The sequence below is a fragment of the Nerophis lumbriciformis genome, linkage group LG39, assembly GCF_033978685.3.
Source record: "Nerophis lumbriciformis linkage group LG39, RoL_Nlum_v2.1, whole genome shotgun sequence".
NCBI classification, from domain to species: domain Eukaryota; kingdom Metazoa; phylum Chordata; class Actinopteri; order Syngnathiformes; family Syngnathidae; genus Nerophis; species Nerophis lumbriciformis.
The window spans coordinates 8,042,883-8,063,405 of NC_084586.2; the positions used below are offsets into that span (position 1 = coordinate 8,042,883).

The 20,523-nt window shown below is 40.2% G+C and overlaps 1 protein-coding gene across 5 annotated transcripts in view; it reads right to left on the reverse strand.

The window, feature by feature from the left end:
- garnl3 (GTPase activating Rap/RanGAP domain like 3) overlaps positions 1 to 20,523 on the reverse strand; it is a 145,947-nt gene that overhangs the window by 80,138 nt on the left and 45,286 nt on the right. For 4 of the 5 annotated variants that reach the window (XM_061931809.1, XM_061931805.1, XM_061931807.1 and 1 more), the window contains exon 2: positions 1,868 to 1,937. In XM_061931809.1, the coding sequence (XP_061787793.1) occupies positions 1,868 to 1,937 (70 nt within the window). Of the gene's footprint in view, positions 1 to 1,867; positions 1,938 to 10,755; positions 10,906 to 20,523 lie in introns of those variants that run through there. The other variant, XM_061931806.1, reaches the window with a different exon arrangement.

Genomic DNA, 20,523 nt, shown 5'->3' on the forward strand with positions numbered 1-20,523 from the left:
CTTATTGGACTCTGTTGCGCTGATATGCCCGGAAACTTGGAGCTTCAGCTGAAGAACAGAACGGCCGACTTTGACTGTTTTTCGCTGGCTTTGGATGAGAGCTGCGATGTACGTAACACCGCCCAGCTGCTCATCTTCTTACGTGGGATAACTGCAGACTTTCAAATCACGGAGGAGCTGGCAGCCATGCAGTCAATTAAAGAGATAACCACAGGTAATGACTTGTTCACATAGGTAAATGCGTGTTTGGACATGTTAGGACTGAAATGGGACAAGCTGGCAGGTGTGACAACAGATGGTTGTCCAAATCTGACGAGGAAAAATGTTGGACTTTTAAAGAGGATGCAGGATAAACTTTAAATAAACCCTGTGCAGAAATGGACATTTTTGCATTGTATTATACATCAGGAAGTGTAGTGTAATACAGTGTAAAAAATAAAACCATCAAAAGCAATCAGCTTTTGTATGAAGTTGAGTTAGGTTGAATGAAATTATTATTATTATTAATAATAATAATAATAATAATTTATTATTATTTATCTTACGGTATATCAAAAATAATATTGAGCAAAATTTAACTGAAATATTGTCGATGTGGCCCTCCAGCAGTGCCCGGGTTGCTCATGCGGCCCCGGGAAAAATTAATTGCCCACCCCTGCACTAAACCATAATTTTAAAGTGTTTTAAAGTATATTATATATGTATCCCTTTGTATACACACACACACGCACGCACGCACTCACACACGCACACACACACACACACACGCACACACACACACACACACACACACACACACACACACACACACACACACACACACACACACACACACACATATATATATATACACATTCACACGTATGTACACACACACACACACATATATATATATATATATATATATATATATATATATATATATATATATACACACACATATGTACACATACATATATACAGTACATATTTATAAATATATACACATGTACATACATGTGTATATGTATATATCTATATATACACATAAATATACATACATATATGTATATATATAATTTATCATGTATCTATAAATAAAATAAGATAAATAAATGTATTTTACTAAATACATTACATTTCTTCAAAATCCCAACTGTATTTCTACTCTTTTAGTATCATGCCAATCGACAACTGTGCACACGGAGCTAATGAAAACGTTGCTTTGTCACGAGTGACGTCATTTGTATCTCATTGTACTCTCGCCTACCAATTTACAGTAGGAGTCCATATCCAGCCTTCACGTCAAGACTCAGCCGACTGTTAAAGCAGCGGCACATAAATTGTACGACAACGAGTGCGAGACACCACTAAAGTCATTTAAAGGCAGTAGTGTGGGCACACGAGTGGTTTCTCTGCTCCGTGACTGATACACTTTAAGGCAGTCAGTCAATGACCTCATGCCGAGTCTTACTCAGCACTCTGTGACTTGTACACACACACACACTCACACACACACAGTGAGGTGCCAGTCTGCTAATGCTGATTGGCAGCATGTGGTTTCTCCTCAATGCTAATCTGGCTGCTAAACCTGCGAGAAGTCTCCTGCAAGGAAGTGCGATTGCAGTGTGAACACCCTTCCTCCAATAGAAGTAGCAACAATGACTCAGCAACTTAGCGATACGCCACAAAGAGCATCCAAACAAACACGACAAATTAAGTGTGTGGGCTGACGAGGAGGAGGCGGCAACAGCGGTAGCTGTCACGTCGCTGGACCACACCCAGCGCATCATGACTCACCGGGCCAGCCTCTGATGTCCATCCTCCAGCCCGGCGGACAGACAGCAAGAGGGAGGAAGGAGGGGCGGCAGCTATAGAGAAGACTCACCAGCTCCACGGAGCCGTAGTGCTTCCTGCTGAAGTCTCCACGCCTGCAGCCCAAGTCCTCCGAGGCCGAGCTGCAACACACAAATACAAATGTCAACAAACAAACACAAACAGCCCTGTGCAATTCATCCTAAGAGAGCACCTGCAGTGAAATAGTAAGCGAGAATGTTTAAAAGTAGTGGAAAACAACTCCACTGTACAGTCGGGAAAGGATTATAATAAGTAAGAGGAAGAGTGGGGTTAATTATTTTGCAATGCAGTCTGCTGGACATGATGGAAAGCGCCACTCTACATAGCAACCGGCGCTGTGGTCAAAGTTGGAATTGCCACAAAACACATTTTAAGATTTTCAACACTCTACTGTCATCTAGCGGGTAAAGTGGATAGTGCACCCGCCTAATTCGTCACGTTTCATGTGTCAGGTAAACCGTGACGAATGGAGCCATATGACTCTCATTCCTACTGTACAGCCAGTGCAGTCCAATGCTGTGTTCCATACTGCCTGGAAGGAGGACATGTCCACCTCGGAGCTTCTGAGGTCTGACCTCAAAGTGTTCCAGTTGGAAGCAAACAAAAACATCACCTCAGGAAGTTGATGCTCTGGAAACTAATGGATACTGTATGCACTTTGGTTTCTACAATACACAGAACAATGTCACAATAAGAGAGAACATACACACTAGTGTTAAAGGGGAACTGCACTTTTATCATTCACAATCATTATGAGAGACAAGAACACACGTCTTTTTTTTTAATTTTTACGATTTTAACCAATTCTTTGGCGCATTTATTTCCGTTCCCATAGCAGCGCACGTCTAACTTCCTGCAACAAATTTGTTCCTACTCCCAGAATCAAACGCGAATGTGTTTTCTAATCATGGCAGAATTGGTAACAGACAACGAAGACGACTTGTTTTGGACAAATGAGAATTCCCAACCTTATACTTTTGAAGCTGAATATACGGAGGATGAACTCCTGCTTTTAGAAGCGAGCCTGAAGAAGAGGCTGAAACGTTGGAGCAGACGGAAGCCGAGAGATTGCGACACGGTCAGGATGGAACTTTCAGCCAAGCTAAAGTTAAAAGTTAAAGTACCACTGATAGTCACACACACACTAGGTGTGGTGAAATGACCCCCTGCATTTGACCCATCCCCTTGTTCCACCCCCTGGGAGGTGAGGACAGCAGTGAGCAGCAGCGGTGGCCGCGCTCAGGAATCATTTTGGTGATTTAACCCTTGATGCTGAGTGCCAAGCAGGGAGGTAATGGGTCCCATTTTGAAGTCTTTTGATCTCAGGGTGGACACTCTAACCACAAGGCCACTGAGCAGGTCGAATGCCGAATTAATTGATTGTTTACCCAAATCATCTGGACCAAACGGACAACTGTACATCGAGTGAGTCACTATACTATTGATCATGATACATGCAGCACATCACCGTACAACTACAGTACATACGCTGTTGGGCTAGCTGTGGACAAACAGAACATGAAATGTGGGCTAATAATTTACAGATACTGTAATATGATTGTTCATGTTTTACAGTCAGTACAGATTGGTGTCCTATCACAATGTGTTGTGCATTACACACTCAAACGCGTTTCGTCCTGACGTAGAAGCTAGCTTATCTCTTTCCGTAGTTAGCTTTTACGGCTAATATCATAGCATGCCGATGTGTTACTACGCTGGAAAAAGATTTCCTCCGCGTTCGCTCTGACAATAACTATGTTGCTACAGTTTGGTTATTACACAGGTTACGGAATGTAAATTAAGTATTGTTGATGCTTTTTACATTCCTTTTATAAAGTGATTTGAATCGATTGCTTCCATTAGCAGCATTGCTAGTTACCAAGAACGAGTCGATTTTTACATATTAGAATGCAAAAAACCCCAAAACATTTAGTCTGTTTGTCTTTCATAAGGAATGTGAACGATAGGTAAAAGTGCAGTTCCCCTTTAAATAGACACTGACTACTATAACCATACACATACATAAACGCACCTCTAGTGCTTGTTCATTTTGTTATCATTTATGTGCATATCTCCATCTGTCAAGTAGGATTTCCAACTTTGAGCAGTGTTATGATGCACTTTTCCGAGTGGGCCGCCAGTAATTTCTGACTTCCAAATCGTATAAAACAGACCATGACAATATCCACTTCCTTCATGAGTAAATAAATAAAGAACAAACCTTAAAAACACCCAATAAACAATCTGATTACAGTGGATTCTTGCAAACTGAAAAAACAACAACAAAAAAACGTAAAAGAAGAGGGAAGAAAGCAAAAGAGGTAAATCGAAGGTAAATAGAAAGTAATAGAACTGGTTAAAATGTAAAAAAAAAAAGGTGAAAAAGGTAAAAGAAGAAAATAAAAAGTGAATAAAGGTAAATGGAAGGTAAACAAGGTAAATAAATGGTAAACAATGAATATAGAAGGTAAAATAGATAAATAAAAGGTAAAACAAGGTAAATAAAAGGTAAAACAAGGTAAATAAAAGGTAAAGCAAGGGATATAGAAGGTAAAACAATAAATACAAGTTCAAACAAGGTAAATAAAAGGCAAAGCAAGGGATATAGACTGTAAAAGAAGTAAATAAAAGGTAAAAAAAAGTAAATAAAAGGTAAACAAGGGATAGAGAAGGTAAAATAAGTAAGCAAAAAGTAAAATAAGGTACATAAAAGGTAATAACAGGAATATCAAAGATAAAATAAGTAAATAAAAGGTAACATAATGTAAAACGGGTAAATAATAGGCAAAATAAGGTAAATATAAGTTAAATTAAGCTAAATCAAAGGAAAAGAAGGAATATAAAAGATAAGATAAATTAAATAGAAGGAAAGTAAAGGTAAAATAAGTTGAATAGAAGGTAAATAAAATGTAAAATAAGTTAAATAGAAGGTAAAACAAGGTAAATAAAAGGTATAACAATGTAAATAAAATGTAAAGCAAGGGATATAGACGTAAAAGAAGTAAATAAAAGGTAAAACAAGGTAAATAAAAGGTAAAAGGGATAGAGAAGGTAAAAGAAGTAAATAAAACATAAAATATGGTAAATAAAAGGTAAAATAAGGTAAATAAAAGGTAAAATAAGGTAAATAGAAGTTAATAACAGGAATATCAAAAGTAAAATAAGTAAATAAAGGGTAAAATAATGTAAAAAGAGTAAATAAAAAGCAAAATAAGGTAAATATAAGTTAAATTAACATAAATAAATAGGTAAAACAGAAATAAATAAAAGGTAAAAGAAGAAATATAAAATAAATTAAATAGAAGGAAAATAAAGGTAAAATAAGTTGAATAGGAGGTAAATCAAATGTAAAAAGAGTTAAATAGAAGGCAAAATAAGGTAAATAAAAGGTAAAATAAGAAATTTAGACGGTAAAACAAGATAAGACATGGTCAAAAAATGTAAACAGAAGGTAAAAAAGTTAAATAGAAGATAAAACAAAGGTACCAAAAAAAGGTAAAGAAGGCAAATAAAAGGAAAAAGAAGGAATATAGATGTAAAACAAGGTAAAAGACTGTCAAAAAAGGTAAATACAAGATAATAAAGGTTATGGCAAGTACAAACACCAATTTTCTCTAAAATAGGCATTGATGCTATTAAATGTGTTTTATTCGATTACTCGATTAATCAAACAAACTAATCGATAGATCAATAATCGATAGCTGACACCTGATCTCACAACACTCACAGCAATTACAAAAGTTGATTGGAAATCTGAGGACGATGTCAACGTAGCAGGAGGGTTTGGGCAGGAGCGAGCTGGCGTAGCGAACACTGGCTCCTCGTCGCAGCATAATAAACCGGTCTTTAGTGTTAGAATAGGCGTCTTAATTATTTTTTTTATTTTTATTTTTTACTTTTCGGCCTGGAAACGTAATGGATCTTCTGTATGCACTTAAACTCGAGTGATTCTATCAATCTTTTGGGAAGGAAGAAAATAGCACACATACTTGTCTTCATGAATAAATGAAGGAACCCCTATATGGGCGTCTCGATAGAAAGTAGTACACATAATAGACTAGTATAGCTGCGGGTGTATGGGAGGACACCTTGCTGCTATTTATTTTCATGCATCTCCACCACCCCCCTTCCACTCCATTACTACCTCCCACCCTACTCAGGTTTCTTCTCCAGGAGATGGAGGCCTTTATTTATAATGTACGTGCGCGCTTTTAAAGTCCATGTGCGCATCAGCGTCAACCTGTCCTTCAGCGCTACTCGGATGCGGGCTTCCTCGGGTCCGATGGGGAGGTCGTTCCCAAGCCTTGCTCCTAGTACTGTGTTCACATGTATTTCGCCCGAGTGACACTCGGGTCTTTCCTACCCTTCAGCTGTCCTCTGAGGACGATGAGGAGGAGGTCGTATAAAAGGCTTGGACTATGGAGAGGAATGATGAAATGACTTCATCCTTGTGGAGCCTTAATGAAAAAGACCGTCTTTTATGTGAGCTATGGTCCACTTTGGTCACACACTGCAACAAGTTCATGTGAGATTTTAATAAGAAATAGTCTGGACAAGTTAGGCAGCAGGACACGATCCACATTGCTGCGCTGAAGAAACATTTGTGTGTGCTTCTGATCAGCAACATAATTTTATGATTTTATAGCTGCATGCTGGGTGAGTTAAGGAGCAGATTAAAACAAAATCAATTGATGCGTTTTGGTGTCTGCTGGTGTTTTTTGTTTGTTTGTTTGTTTTTTCATTGAGAATATATATTATTAACATATCTTCTAGAGGTAAAGTTTGATACAACGTGGTCTGATATAAAGCGATGTTCTAGCAATGTTTTTCCCACACCATAGTCAAACGCTTGTTTTTCACCAAATTGTCGACTATAAATACTCGGGCTGTGAATCTTTGGGCACCACACAATTAGATTCGATTTGATTTTTGGGGGTAATGATTCAATTCAGAATCAATTCTCTGGTAAATATATATATATTTTAATAACATTGGGTTCCAGTTCTATGATTAACTACATTCATCGATAAAATAGATGAACAGCTGTGATTCATTTTTATATTACTTCAAAGAAAACAAGTTTTGTTGAATAAAATTCTACCCAAACATTTTATTGAGTCAAGTACAAGTAAGGCAAATAAGGTAAATTGTAAGATGGCATAAAAGCTCAGCAGAAATTAAAGACGGTAGGCAAGAAGTCTGGAGTCTTTTCTCTGTATCTTTTTTGTAACGTCTTCAAAACTCTTCTCAAACCAATCACAAGCATTCACACAAATCTTCTTCTTCTTCTTCTCCAGATTTTGGCACGCTCTACCTTCCACATTTTTATCCGATTCCAAACTGTTCTAACTTTAAACTGTTCAGCCTATTCGGGAATCGCGAGCTTCCAAATATTCCCAGATTTCCCAGAATTCACAGTTTTACGGGACATTTTTCCCATTCAAAATGAATTGGCCATTTTTCAAACTTTGACCATTTCCACATTTTTCAACCTATTCATACCATTCCACCTTCAACACCATTCTGGAAATTCAAGCTATAATTTTTCCAAGTTCAAAAAAATTCCAGAATTTTCCAAAATTCCTGCTTTTCCAAAGCCCTATTTCCACCCTTTATTCTGGCAACTACTCCTTCCACATTTGTCAACACATTTCAACCGTTCCACCGTCAAAACATTTCTCTTAATCAGGACTAAAAACTAAGTTGTTTTTGAACTGGAAAAATTCCCAGTTTTCCCGAAATTCCAGGAATTCCGTAATACAATTTTTCAATTCAACATGTTACTACTTCAACATTTCTCGACCGATTTGAAAAATTTCAACACCAAACATTTCAATTCATTCACAGACCATTCAAGGTTTTTTTGTTTTTTTTACCATTTTCAAAAAAATTCACGCTTTTCCCAAAATTCCCAATTTTTCTGAAATTCCAATTGCAATCAATGGGACATTCCGCAAAGTTCCACAATTCCCACATTTTTTATCTGATCCCAACCGTTCGAAATTCAAAAAATTCAGCCTGTTCAGGAATTGTGTGCTCTACTTCAACAATTCTAAAAAAAATTCACAGATTTCCCATAATTCTTTTTTTTGTTGTTGTTGCATTTTCCCCATTCAAAATGAATTGGCCATTTTTCAAACAATTCCCACATTCTTCAACCGATTCAAACCATTCCACCTTCAACACATTCAACTCACCCTGGACAATCAAACTACCATTTTTCCACATTTAACACATTTCCAGGATAACCCGTTTTTTGGTAACCCATTTCCACCCTTCTTAAGTTCGACTACTACTTTCACATTTTTCAACCCATTTCAACCGTTCCACTGTCAAAACACTCCTCATATTCAGGACAAAAAACAAGTTGGTTAAGGAACTAGAAATATTCCCGGTTTTCCCGAAATTCCAGGAATTTCTCAATTAAAAACTGTTACTAATTCAACATTTCTTGACTGATTTAAACAATTCCAACACCAACCAATTCAGCTCATTCATGCTCCTAATCATTTCCAAAAACATCCCGCTTTTCACAAAATTCCCAAATTTCCAGGAAGTTCCCATTGAAATGAATGGAATATTTTTCCAAATTGCACAATTCCCACATTTTTCAACCTATTCAAAACATTCTAACATCAACACATTCTACTCATGCTAGACATTCAAACTAACACTTTCCCAAGTTCCAAACCAAATTACGGTTTCCCTGGAAATTCAAACTCTTCAACATTCAAACCATTCCAACTTTCCAAACTGTTTCAGCTTTTAAACGATTTCAACATTTAAACCATTTCTACATTCATCCTACGGTCCATTAGCATTTCAGTTCAGCGTCAGCTCTTTAACATTCAAACCATTCCAACATTCAAACTATTCTTACATTCATACTACATTCTGTCAGCATTTTAGTTCAACTTTAGCATTGGAGCATTCACACGCAATTCCTTCAGGAATTGCCTCTTCTTGCCCAAGGACACAACGGACGTGACTAGGATGGTAGAAGGTGGGGATTGAACCCCAGTAACCAGCAACTTTCCGATTGCTGGCACGGCCACTCTACCAACTTCGCCACGCCGTAATGTATCATCTCTTTCTCTGTGGGACTTATCAGGTCTGTAGAGCAAAACTAACCCAAACCCACTGTAAATTCAAACGCAACTAGTTAGCCTGTAAATGTATTTATTTAAAAAAAATAGATTTTACAATCAAAAAAACCCAAAAAAGCTAGCCGCTCAGTCCCCAGAATTTTACCATACATTTTCCGGTGGTTTTTACACCAAATGACTGCCAATTGAAAAACTCTACCACTGTTGTTTTTACGTTAAAATTCTGGTGACTGAGATGCCAGTTTTTACAGTAAAATCTATGGACATGTTTTGTTGAGTGCATTACTAGCTTGAAAGAGATCAGTATGAATATTTGGTAGCCAAAGGTTGACTACCAAATGACACGATGGGCCCCACTTTAGGCATCCCTGCTCTCTTCCCAGCCGGTACAAGACATTGATACATCGTTGAGTATACGTACATGTCCCTTTAAAACCGACTTTGAAACAATGTTGCAAAACAGTTGCATTTGTAAAAATTGGATCCACGTTGTTGTTCGAGAAATGACCAAATTTCAACGGTCAAATCAGCGTTACAACCTGACATTGAATAAAAGTTGTCAAAAAGGTTGTTTTAACATTGTATTTGTGTTGTAAAATAATGGTTGAAAAATGACCAACATTTAATGGTCAAATCAATGTCAGAACCCAACATTGATTAAAGATCATCAAAAAGCATGTTGATTCAACTTTGTATTTGTGTTGTACAATATTGGTTGGGAAACGACCAAAATTCTATGGTCAAATCAACGTCGAAACCCAACATTGATTAAACATCATCAAAAAGAATGTTGTTTCAATGTTGTGTTCGTGTTGCAGAATATTGGTTGGGAAAAATGACCAAAATTCAAGGGTCAAATCAACGTCAGAACCCAACATTGATTAAACGTCGTCAAAAAGCATGTTGTTCCAACCTTATATCTGCATTGTAAAATATTGGTTGTAAAATAACCAAAATTCAATGGTCAAATCAACGTCAGAACCCAACATTGATTAAACATCGTCAAAAAGCATGTTGTTCCAACGTTTTATTTGCGTTGTAGAATATTGGTTGGGAAATGACCAAAATTCATTGGTCAAATCAACGTCGGAACCCAACATTGATTAAACGTCGTCAAAAAGCATGTTGTTCCAACGTTAGGTTCGAGTTGCTCAACATCAGGACCTAATTCAACAAGTTCTCAACATTGTATTAATGTCTTGTGCCTCCTGGGTTGTGTCCATGCATAAATGAAAATTTTTCTGCATGTCTGCAACTCTCGTATCTCTTGCTCGACACACAGCTGCCACACAAACAACCATATATGGGGAATCTATGTTGTGGTCTAATGTTATCGCCATATTGCAGAACAAAAACAGTTTCTACTTCTTTTTTTTTTTTTTTTTACTGTTTTTTTTTTTTTTTTAATGGCATGCACCTTCCGTCCTGCATGCACCATATGCTCACGCAGTTTTATTTCACGTCAGCATTTGGATGCATGCAATCACTTTAATGACACACGCCGGCGATTTATAGCCTCAAAATTCATTAAGAAACACGTTGCAAATATGGTGTGCGTTTAAAAAGAAGTGTATACGGCAAAAACAGCAGTGCAGCAATAAAAGCTGACAAAAAAACCTTCCTCCAGCTTGAAAGCCGTACTGGCACAGGTGATTAGCTGATTTAATGAACTTTAATGAGTGTAAGGAACACCCCAGTGGACATTAGCGCGTCTAATTGCAGCGGGGAGGATAGGAGGAGAAGGAGGAGGAGCATGCAACAGATGCAAGGTGCCATGCAAAGCTTGCAAGAACATTCTTTTCTCTGCTTTTACCGCTGATTGAAAGTCAACAGTTTGCTGGCAGCTGGATCCACGCTGTTCATGTCCCCACGTCACGGTGTCGCCGCTTCAACAAACAATAAAAGAAGGTCTCCGTCCCGCCCCCCCCGCCCCCCTCCCCTCCAGACCTCTCGCGGCGCAGGGTCCTCCAGCTAAGCGCGCAGCATCAGCATCACTGCGGCGCCGACACCAGCTGATCCACGCACAAAAACACCCGCTTCCGAGTTCCTTCTGGCTCTGCACTGGAAGCCGAAGCGGCAGAGAGAGAGGGAAGATAGAGAGAGAGAGAGAGAGAGAAATAGAGAGAGAGAGAGAGAGAGAGAGAGAGAGAGAGAGAGAGTGTCACTGTCTCATCCCGCCCTCCCGCTGACCCCCCCGGCATCAATAGTGAGTGTGCGTGTGTGTGTGAACACGACACTTTTTGGCTGGAGGGTCTGCAAGAGTGGACCAAACCCTCCCCCACGCCCCTTCTCTCTCTCCCTCGATGAGACGTGGAAGAACGACACAGCTGTTACATCCACGCCACTTAAGTCACCTGCAGCCCAGAGGGATGCCGGGATGCAGGCACAGTCCCACATCCGCAACAGTTAGCAGAAAAAACAGGATGGGAAAATATTTTCGCACCAGCGGGTCTAAAGAGTTGCTCATTGGAGGAAAACAACTTTTTTTTCAATGTCCACATTCCTATCCCTCATTCATTCATTCATTTATCTACCTACTGTTCCATCATGTATTCATTCATTTATCTACCTACTGTTACATCATGAATTCATTTATTTATCTACCTACTGTTCCAGCATGTATTCATTCATTTATCTACCTACTGTTCCAGCACGTATTCATTCATTCATCTACCTACTGTTCCATCTAGGGCTGCAACTAACGATTAATTTGATAATCGATTAATCTGTCGATTATTACTTTGATTAATCGATTAATAATCAGATAAAAGAGACAAACTACATTTCTATCCTTTCCAGTATTTTATTGAAAAAAAAACCCAGCATACTGGCACCATACTTATTTTGATTATTGTTTCTCAACTGTTGCAGTTTATAATCAAAGGATTATAAAAAAATTAAAAATAAATAAATTAAATAAAATAGAAAAAAAAATTGCCTCTGCGCATAGCATAGATCCAACGAATCGATGACTAAATTAATCGCCAACTATTTTTATAATCGATTTTAATCGATTTAATCAATTAGTTGTTGCAGCCCTAGTTACGTCATGTATTCATTAATTTATCTACCTACTGTTCCAGCATGTATTCATTAATCTATCTACCTACTGTTCCAGCATGTATTCATTAATTTATCTACCTGTTCCATCATGTATTCATTCTTCATCTACCTACTGTTCCATCATGTATTTATTCATTCATCTACCTACTGTTCCAGCATGTATTCATTCATTTATCTACCGAGTCCCATCATGTATTCATTTATTTATCTATCGACGGTTACATCATGTATTCATTCATTTATCTACCTACTGTTACATCATGAATTCATCCATTTATCTACACACTGTTCCAGCATGTATTTGTTCATTTATCTAACTACTTGTCAGGCTTGTCCCTGACAGTTTGGTCAAGTTTTAGTTTTTCCTCTGTCATTTCCTGTCAACGCTCTTATTTTGGTTCTGTTTCCTGTTTCTCCCTGAGTGCTGTGTCCCTTCAGCTGTGGCTGATTGGCACCTGGCCACACCTGGTGTCAATCAGCCAGCTGCTATTTATACCTGCCCTACCCTCCAGTCACTGCTGGATCATTGTCGTTCCTACCTGTCGTGTCGTTGTTCTTGATACTTGTCGTTGTAGCTCTGTCTACTTTTGGTTTCACTCTGCTCATGTCCTAGTTCCTTCGTGTCAGAGTAAGTGTTTTTGGTTTCTTGTCCACAGTTAGCCTCTGTGCTATTTTAGTTCATAGCCAAGTTTGTTCTCCGCCTTGTGCGCGCCTTTTGTTACCTTTTCGTTTGTTGTTTTGCCTTAGTGTATAAATAAATCATGTTTTCTCGTACAATGCCTTCCGCCTTCTCTGCATCTTGGGGTTCGTCACCTACAACCTCTGACATAATGATCCAGCCAAATTCGAATCTCGCAGAGATGTCCATGGCGGAGAGGCTTAACAAAGTTTTGGACTTAGTGGCTAATCTGAAGAAAAGTTTGGCCGCTTTTCAAGCCCTCTCCCTCCCACCCCTGTCGTCTGTGGTCCTATCTGGGGACGTCTGGGATCCGTCCCTTGGGGGAGGGGCTATGAGTAGCAGTGCAGCTGGGGAGGCACAGATACTTCTCGCCCCAGTGGGTCTGCAAGAGACGGCGCCATCATCTCCGGTGGGTCTGCAACCTACGGCGCCACCATGCACTCCGGTGGGCCGGCAGACGCCACCATGCAGTCCGGTGGGTCGGCAGACGCCACCATGCAGTCCGGTGGTCCGGCAGACGCCACCATGCAGTCCGGTGGTCCGGCAGACGCCACCATGCACTCCGGTGGTCCGGCAGACGCCACCATGCAGTCCGGTGGGCCGGCAGACGCCACCATGCAGTCCGGTGGGCCGGCAGACGCCACCATGCAGTCCGGTGGGCCGGCAGACGCCACCATGCACTCCGGTGGGTCTACAACCAACGGCGCCACCATCCTCCTCTCCGGTGGGCCAGCAGCAGACGGCGCCACCATCCTCCTCTCCGGTGGGCCAGCAGCAGACGGCGCCACCATCCTCCTCTCCGGTGGGCCAGCAGCAGACGGCGCCACCATCCTCCTCTCCGGTGGGCCAGCAGCAGACGGCGCCACCATCCTCCTCTCCGGTGGGCCAGCAGCAGACGGCGCCACCATCCTCCTCTCCGGTGGGCCAGCAGCAGACGGCGCCACCATCCTCCTCTCCGGTGGGCCAGCAGCAGAGGGCGCCACCATCCTCTTCTCCGGTGGGCCAGCAGCAGAGGGCGCCACCATCCTCCTCTCCGGTGAGCCAACAGACGCCGCCACCGCCATCTTCTCCGGTGGGCCAGCAGAGGGCACCACCGCCATCTTCTCCAGGTGGGCCAACAGACGCCGCCACCATGCACTCCGGTGGGCCAGCAGAGGGCGCCACCGCCATCCTCCCCGGTGGGCCAGCAGAGGGCGCCACCGCCATCCTCCCCGGTGGGCCAGCAGAGGGCGCCACCGCCATCCTCCCCGGTGGGCCAGCAGAGGGCGCCACCGCCATCCTCCCCGGTGGGCCAGCAGAGGGCGCCACCGCCATCCTCCCCGGTGGGCCAGCAGAGGGCGCCACCGCCATCTTCTCCGGTGGGCCAGCAGAGGGCGCCACCATCGTCTCCGGTGGGTTCTCCCACACCGGCGGACGAGCCGCCTCGCCAATTGCGGCGGCGTTCAACTCGCCGTCGCCACCTAACTCTTCCTCGCTGGTTGCGGGGACACTTGGCCTGGTGGCCCACCTCCTTGTCCTCCCTCCACCCTCCCGTGACTTTGGACTGTTTTTTGGGGGGGGTTCCTAGAACGTCTGGTATCCGTTATAGGATACCAGACTGTCAGGCTACTGTCAGGCTTGTCCCTGACAGTTTGGTCAAGTTTTAGTTTTTCCTCTGTCATTTCCTGTCAACGCTCTTATTTTGGTTCTGTTTCCTGTTTCTCCCTGAGTGCTGTGTCCCTTCAGCTGTGGCTGATTGGCACCTGGCCACACCTGGTGTCAATCAGCCAGCTGCTATTTATACCTGCCCTACCCTCCAGTCACTGCTGGATCATTGTCGTTCCTACCTGTCGTGTCGTTGTTCTTAATACTTGTCGTTGTAGCTCTGTCTACTTTTGGTTTCACTCGGCTCATGTCCTAGTTCCTTCGTGTCACAGTAAGTGTTTTTGGTTTCTTGTCCACAGTTAGCCTCTGTGCTATTTTAGTTCATAGCCAAGTTTGTTCTCCGCCTTGTGCGCGCCTTTTGTTACTTTTTCGTTTGTTGTTTTGCCTTAGTGTATAAATAAATCATGTTTTCTCGTACAATGCCTTCCGCCTTCTCTGCATCTTGGGGTTCGTCACCTACAAACTCTGACACTACTGTTCCATCATGTATTCATTCATTCATCTACCTACAGGTACATCATGTATTCATCCATTTATCTACCTACTGTTACATCATGTATTCATTCATTTATCTACATACTGTTCCAGTATGTATTCATTCATGTATCTATCTACTGTTCCAGCATGTATTCATTAATTTATCTACGTACTGTTCCATCATGTATTCATTCATTCATCTACCTACTGTTTCATCATGTATTCATTCATTCATTCATCTATCTACTAGTACATCATGTATTCATTCATTTATCTACCTACTGTTACATCATGTATTTTTCATTTATCTACCTACTGTTACATCATGTATTCATTCATTTATCTACCTACTGTTCCAGCATGTATTTATTCATTTATCTACCTACTGTTCCATCATGTATTCATTCATTCATCTACATACTGTTCCATCATGTACTTATTCATTCATCTACATACTGTTCCATCATTTACTTATTCATTCATCTACCTACTGGCACATCATGTATTCATTCATTTATCTACCTACTGTTCCAGCATGTATTCATTCATTTATCTACGTACTGTTCCATCATGTATTCATTCATTCATCTACCTACTGTTTCATCATGTATTCATTCATTCATCTACCTACTAGTACATCATGTATTCATTCATTTATCTACCTACTGTTACATCATGTATTTTTCATGTATCTACCTACTGTTACATCATGTATTCATTCATTTATCTACCTACTGTTCCAGCATGTATTCATTAATCTATCTACCTACTGTTCCAGCATGTATTTTTCATTTATCTACCTACTGTTACATCATGTATTCATTCATTTATCTACCTACTGTTCCATCATGTATTCATTCATCTACATACTGTTCCATCATGTACTTATTCATTCATCTACCTACTGGCACATCATGAATTCATTCATGTATCTACCCATTGTTCCATCATGTATTCATTAATTTATCTACCTACTGTTCCAGCATGTATTCATTAATTTATCTACCTAGTTCCATCATGTATTCATTTATGTATCTACCGACGGTTACATCATGTATTCATTCATTTATCTACCGACTGTTACATCATGTATTCATTCATGTATCTACACACTGTTCCAGCATGTATTTGTTCATTTATCTAACGACTGTTCTATTATGTATTTATTCATTCATCTACCTACAGGTACATCATGTATTCATCCATTTATCTACCAACTGTTACATTATGTATTCATTCATTTATCTACCTACTGTTCCAGCATGTATTCTTTAATTTATCTATCTACTGTTCCAGCATGTATTCATTCATGTATTTACCTACTGTTACATCATGTATTTTTCATTTATCTACCTACTGTTACAACATGTATTCATTCATTTTTCTACCTACTGTCTCAGCATGCATTCATTCCTTTATCTACCTACTGTTACATAATGTATTCATTCATTTATCTACCTACTGTCTCAGCATGCATTCATTCCTTTATCTACCTAGTTCCATCATGTATTCATTTGTTTATCTACCTACGGTTACATCATGTATTCATTCATTCATCTACCTACTGTTCCATCATGTATTCATTCATTCATCTACCTACTGTTACAACATGTATTCATTAATTGATCTACCTACGGTTCCAGCATGTATTCATTCATTTATCCTACTGTTCCATCATATATTCATTCATTTATCTACTTACTGTTCCAGCATGTATTCATTCATTTATCTACATACTAGTGTTGTCCCGATACCAATATTTTTGTACCGGTACCAAAATTATTTAGATACTTTTCTGTACTTTTCTAAATAAAGGGGACCACAAAAAAATTGCATTATTGGCTTTATTTTAACAAAAAATCTTAGGGTACATTAAACATATGTTTCTTATTGCAATTTAGTCCTCAAATAAAATAGTGAACATACAGGACAACTTGTCTTTTAGTAGTAAGTAAGCAAACAAAGGCTTCTAATTATTCTGCTGACGTATACAGTAACATATTGTGTCATTTATCATTCTATTATTTTGTCAACATTATTAAGGACAAGTGGTAGAAAATTTATTATGAATCTACTTGTTTATTTACTGTTAATATCTGCTTACTTTCTCTTTTAACATGTTCTTCTGTTAAAATGTAATAATCACTTATTCTTCTGTTGTTTGATATTTTACATTAGTTTTGGATGATACCACAAATTTGGGTATCAATCCGATACCAAGTAGTTACAGGATCATACATTGGTCATATTCAAAGTCCTCATGTGTCCAGGGACGTATTTCCTGAGTTTATAAACATAATATACATTTTTAAAAAACGAAAGAAGACATTGTGATGCCAAAAAATATCGACGTAATCATAGTAGTATCAACTAGATACGTGCCTGTACTTCGTATCATTACTGTGGATGTTTTGACGCCGGTGAGGTACGGTGTGTAGTCAAGCATGTTTAGCTATTCCTCGTCCTGCAGGGATGATATTTGTAAGAAACTTACTTCAATTGTCGCCATTTAGGCGAGGATTAAATAAATTAGTGATTTAGAAGTAGCTAAAACACTGCCGACGGCGGATGGACGTTAGCAGCTAGTTAGCTAGCCATGTGTTAAAGCACCTCTTCCTGAGGGCTTTTAAGTGTTATAACTTCACCTTTATCTTTAGTTTTTAAGCCAAAATACGTCCATTCTCCCTTTTCTGTCTACACACTGTCTACTTATAAGTACTACGGTATTGTGTGCCGCCGAACATGCTCCTCTGCTCGTAAACCAGCAATGACTTGACGTGACGACGAGGCAGTATAGTACCGAAAATGATTCATTAGTATCATGGTACTCTACTATTACCGGTATATCGTACAACCCTAATACCAACTGTTACATCATGTATTCATTCATTTATCTACCTACTGTTACATCATGAATTCATCCATTTATCTACATACTGTTCCATCATGAATTCTTCCATTTATGTTCCTACTGTTCTATCATGTATTCATTTATCTACCCACTGTTCCATCATGTATTCATTCATTTATCTACCTACTGTTCTATCATGAATTCATCCATTTATCTACCTCCTGTTCCATCATGTATTCATCCATGTATCTACATCCTGTTCCATCATGTATTCATCCATTTATCTACCTACTGTCCCACCATGAATTCATCCATTTATCTACCTACTGTTCCATCATGCATTCATCGATTGATCTACCAACTGTCCATCATGAATTCATCCATTTATCTACCTACTGTTTCATCACGAATTCTTCCATTTATCTACCTACTGTTCCACCTTGAATTAATTCATTGATCGCCCACATCATGTGCCATGATGTATTCATTCAATTTATCTACCGACTCGGTAGATAAATGAATGAATACATCATGTATTCATCAATTTATCCACCTACTGTTGCATAATGTATTCATCCATTTATCCACCTACTGTTCCATCATGTATTCATTCCTTTAGTTGTAGGGGATTATGTTAGTGTTATTTCCCGTTTAAAGGGCTCCCATGTAAAAAAAAAAATTAAAGAAAAAAACTGATTAAGGTGTGCTCCAGCTATGAAAATATTCCAATCATAATGATTAATTCCTAAATTGCGGAAATTCATTAACCATGGTCAGGCCCCGCGCTAATTAACAGCGATAAATGAGGGTTTACTATTCAGTTTTTCATGCATTCTTTCATTCATACTCCAAGCACACATCCACCATACACCCATCCATCATGTGGCCATCCACCATTCATTTATCCTCCCATCCATTATGTCCACGTACTCATCCACCTGAGGGACAAGAAAAACAAGTACAAACAATAATGACAAAAAAACAAACTGAAAGTACACAATCAATTAGGGAAGGCGTTAAAATGACAACGAGACTTGAATGCAAAATACAGTAGCTGTGAGGGCAGGAGTACGCACACAGGTGAAAGGTGAGCTCTGTTAAATCTGATACCTCCACAAAAGGCCACAGCCCACGCACACACACACACACACACACACACACACACACACACACACACACACACACACACACACACACACACACACACGCACACACACACGTAGGGAGTGCCTACAGGAATGCTCGTTTCAGGCTACACACCACTAGGCCGCGCATCAATATTTCACCGACAGAAACCCCGCGCGCGCGTGTGTGTGTGTGTGTGTGCGCATCACTGGAAAAGACCTCAAGTAAAAACTGGCACACACGTCGTGTTCCTTCTTCCACACATCTTTGCCCGAGTGACAATTGTTATTAATAACTCCCGTTGAAGTGCGTCAATAACAGCTGGGCGGGGGGCGAGAGCTTGGACGCGGAAAATAGTGCCTTTGTTTTCCTCACGTCGGCATCACGCAACAAGCCGCCCACCCCAGATATTGTAACACCCCTGCCTCTAATTAGATCCCCGAGGCTAATCACACGTGTGCACACACACACACACACACACTGTTGCACGCTAACAACGAGCTGGTCCATGAGACGTTTGTACCAAGGAGAGGTGGTGACGGTGGGGGTTCCTGTTCGGCATGGGGGTAGAGGGGCCCCAGGGTCACTTCTCATCCCGAGTGCGTCACGTGACGGCAGGCAGTTTTCTCTCACAATCGACAACGACACACGGCAACACAGCATTAGCGTTTAGAGTGATGGACGATATTTTACGGTAGTCGTTTGTAGGGGCGCACGAAAAGGTCAGAATGGCGTTTTTTTTTTCATTCTGATTCTGAATTTCTTCTTTAAACATCGATTTAAAAGAAGAAAAAAATTAGTTTAAAATGTTTTTTTTTTTCTTCCCAAAAACAATCCATTTAAAAAAAATACGTTTTTAGGCTATCTACATCTAACCTGAAGGCTGTTTTAAGAACATTTTCAGTAAAAATGATTATACCAAATTAGGGCTGGGCGATATATCGCTATACGCGATATATCGCGGGTTTGTCTCTGTGCGATATAGAAAATGACTATATCGTGATATTCGAGTATACGTTCTCACACAATTGCTTTTAGCTGCTGTCAATACACTACAGGCTCTCCTCGCTCTTTCCTGTGTCTCCTCACAGACAGACAAGCGCACCTTCTTACACACGTCACATACGTCGCATACGTAAATACCCTCGCACAGCTTTTTCCTTATATTAGCAGCATGGGTAACGTTAGCTGTGATGCTAGCGCAGCCGTGCGAGTGGTAATACGAGAGAGAGTAGGTGTGATGCTGGTAACAAATGAAGGAATAATTAATTCCCCCCAAAAACAGCAGGGGGTCCATCGTCTGGCGGTGGTTTGGCTTCAAGTGGGAATATGTCGAACAGACAACCGCAATTTGTCAAGTGTGGGGCAAAAGCGTTGCTATAAAAAGTAGCATTACTGCTAATATGTAGCATCATTTGAAAAGTCACCTGCTCGAGAATGAAGAGTGCTTACTCCGCATGTCAACATCTCCTTTCGGTGCCACACGCCCACATCATCAAAATGCCGAGGCAAACATTTCCAGATCAACACCGTATGAAAAAAAAAGTGATTTTTTTAGTTGTGATTTCCTTCTCTGCATAAAAGTTTTAAAGTAGCATATATTAATGCAGTATGAAGAAGAATGTTTTAATGTAGACACATAGAATCATCAACTCGTTACCCCAGGAATTGGAATCGGAACCGGATCGAATCGTTAGGTGAGTCACACCAAGTTTGACGCCCGCTTATTATCATGGCCCAAG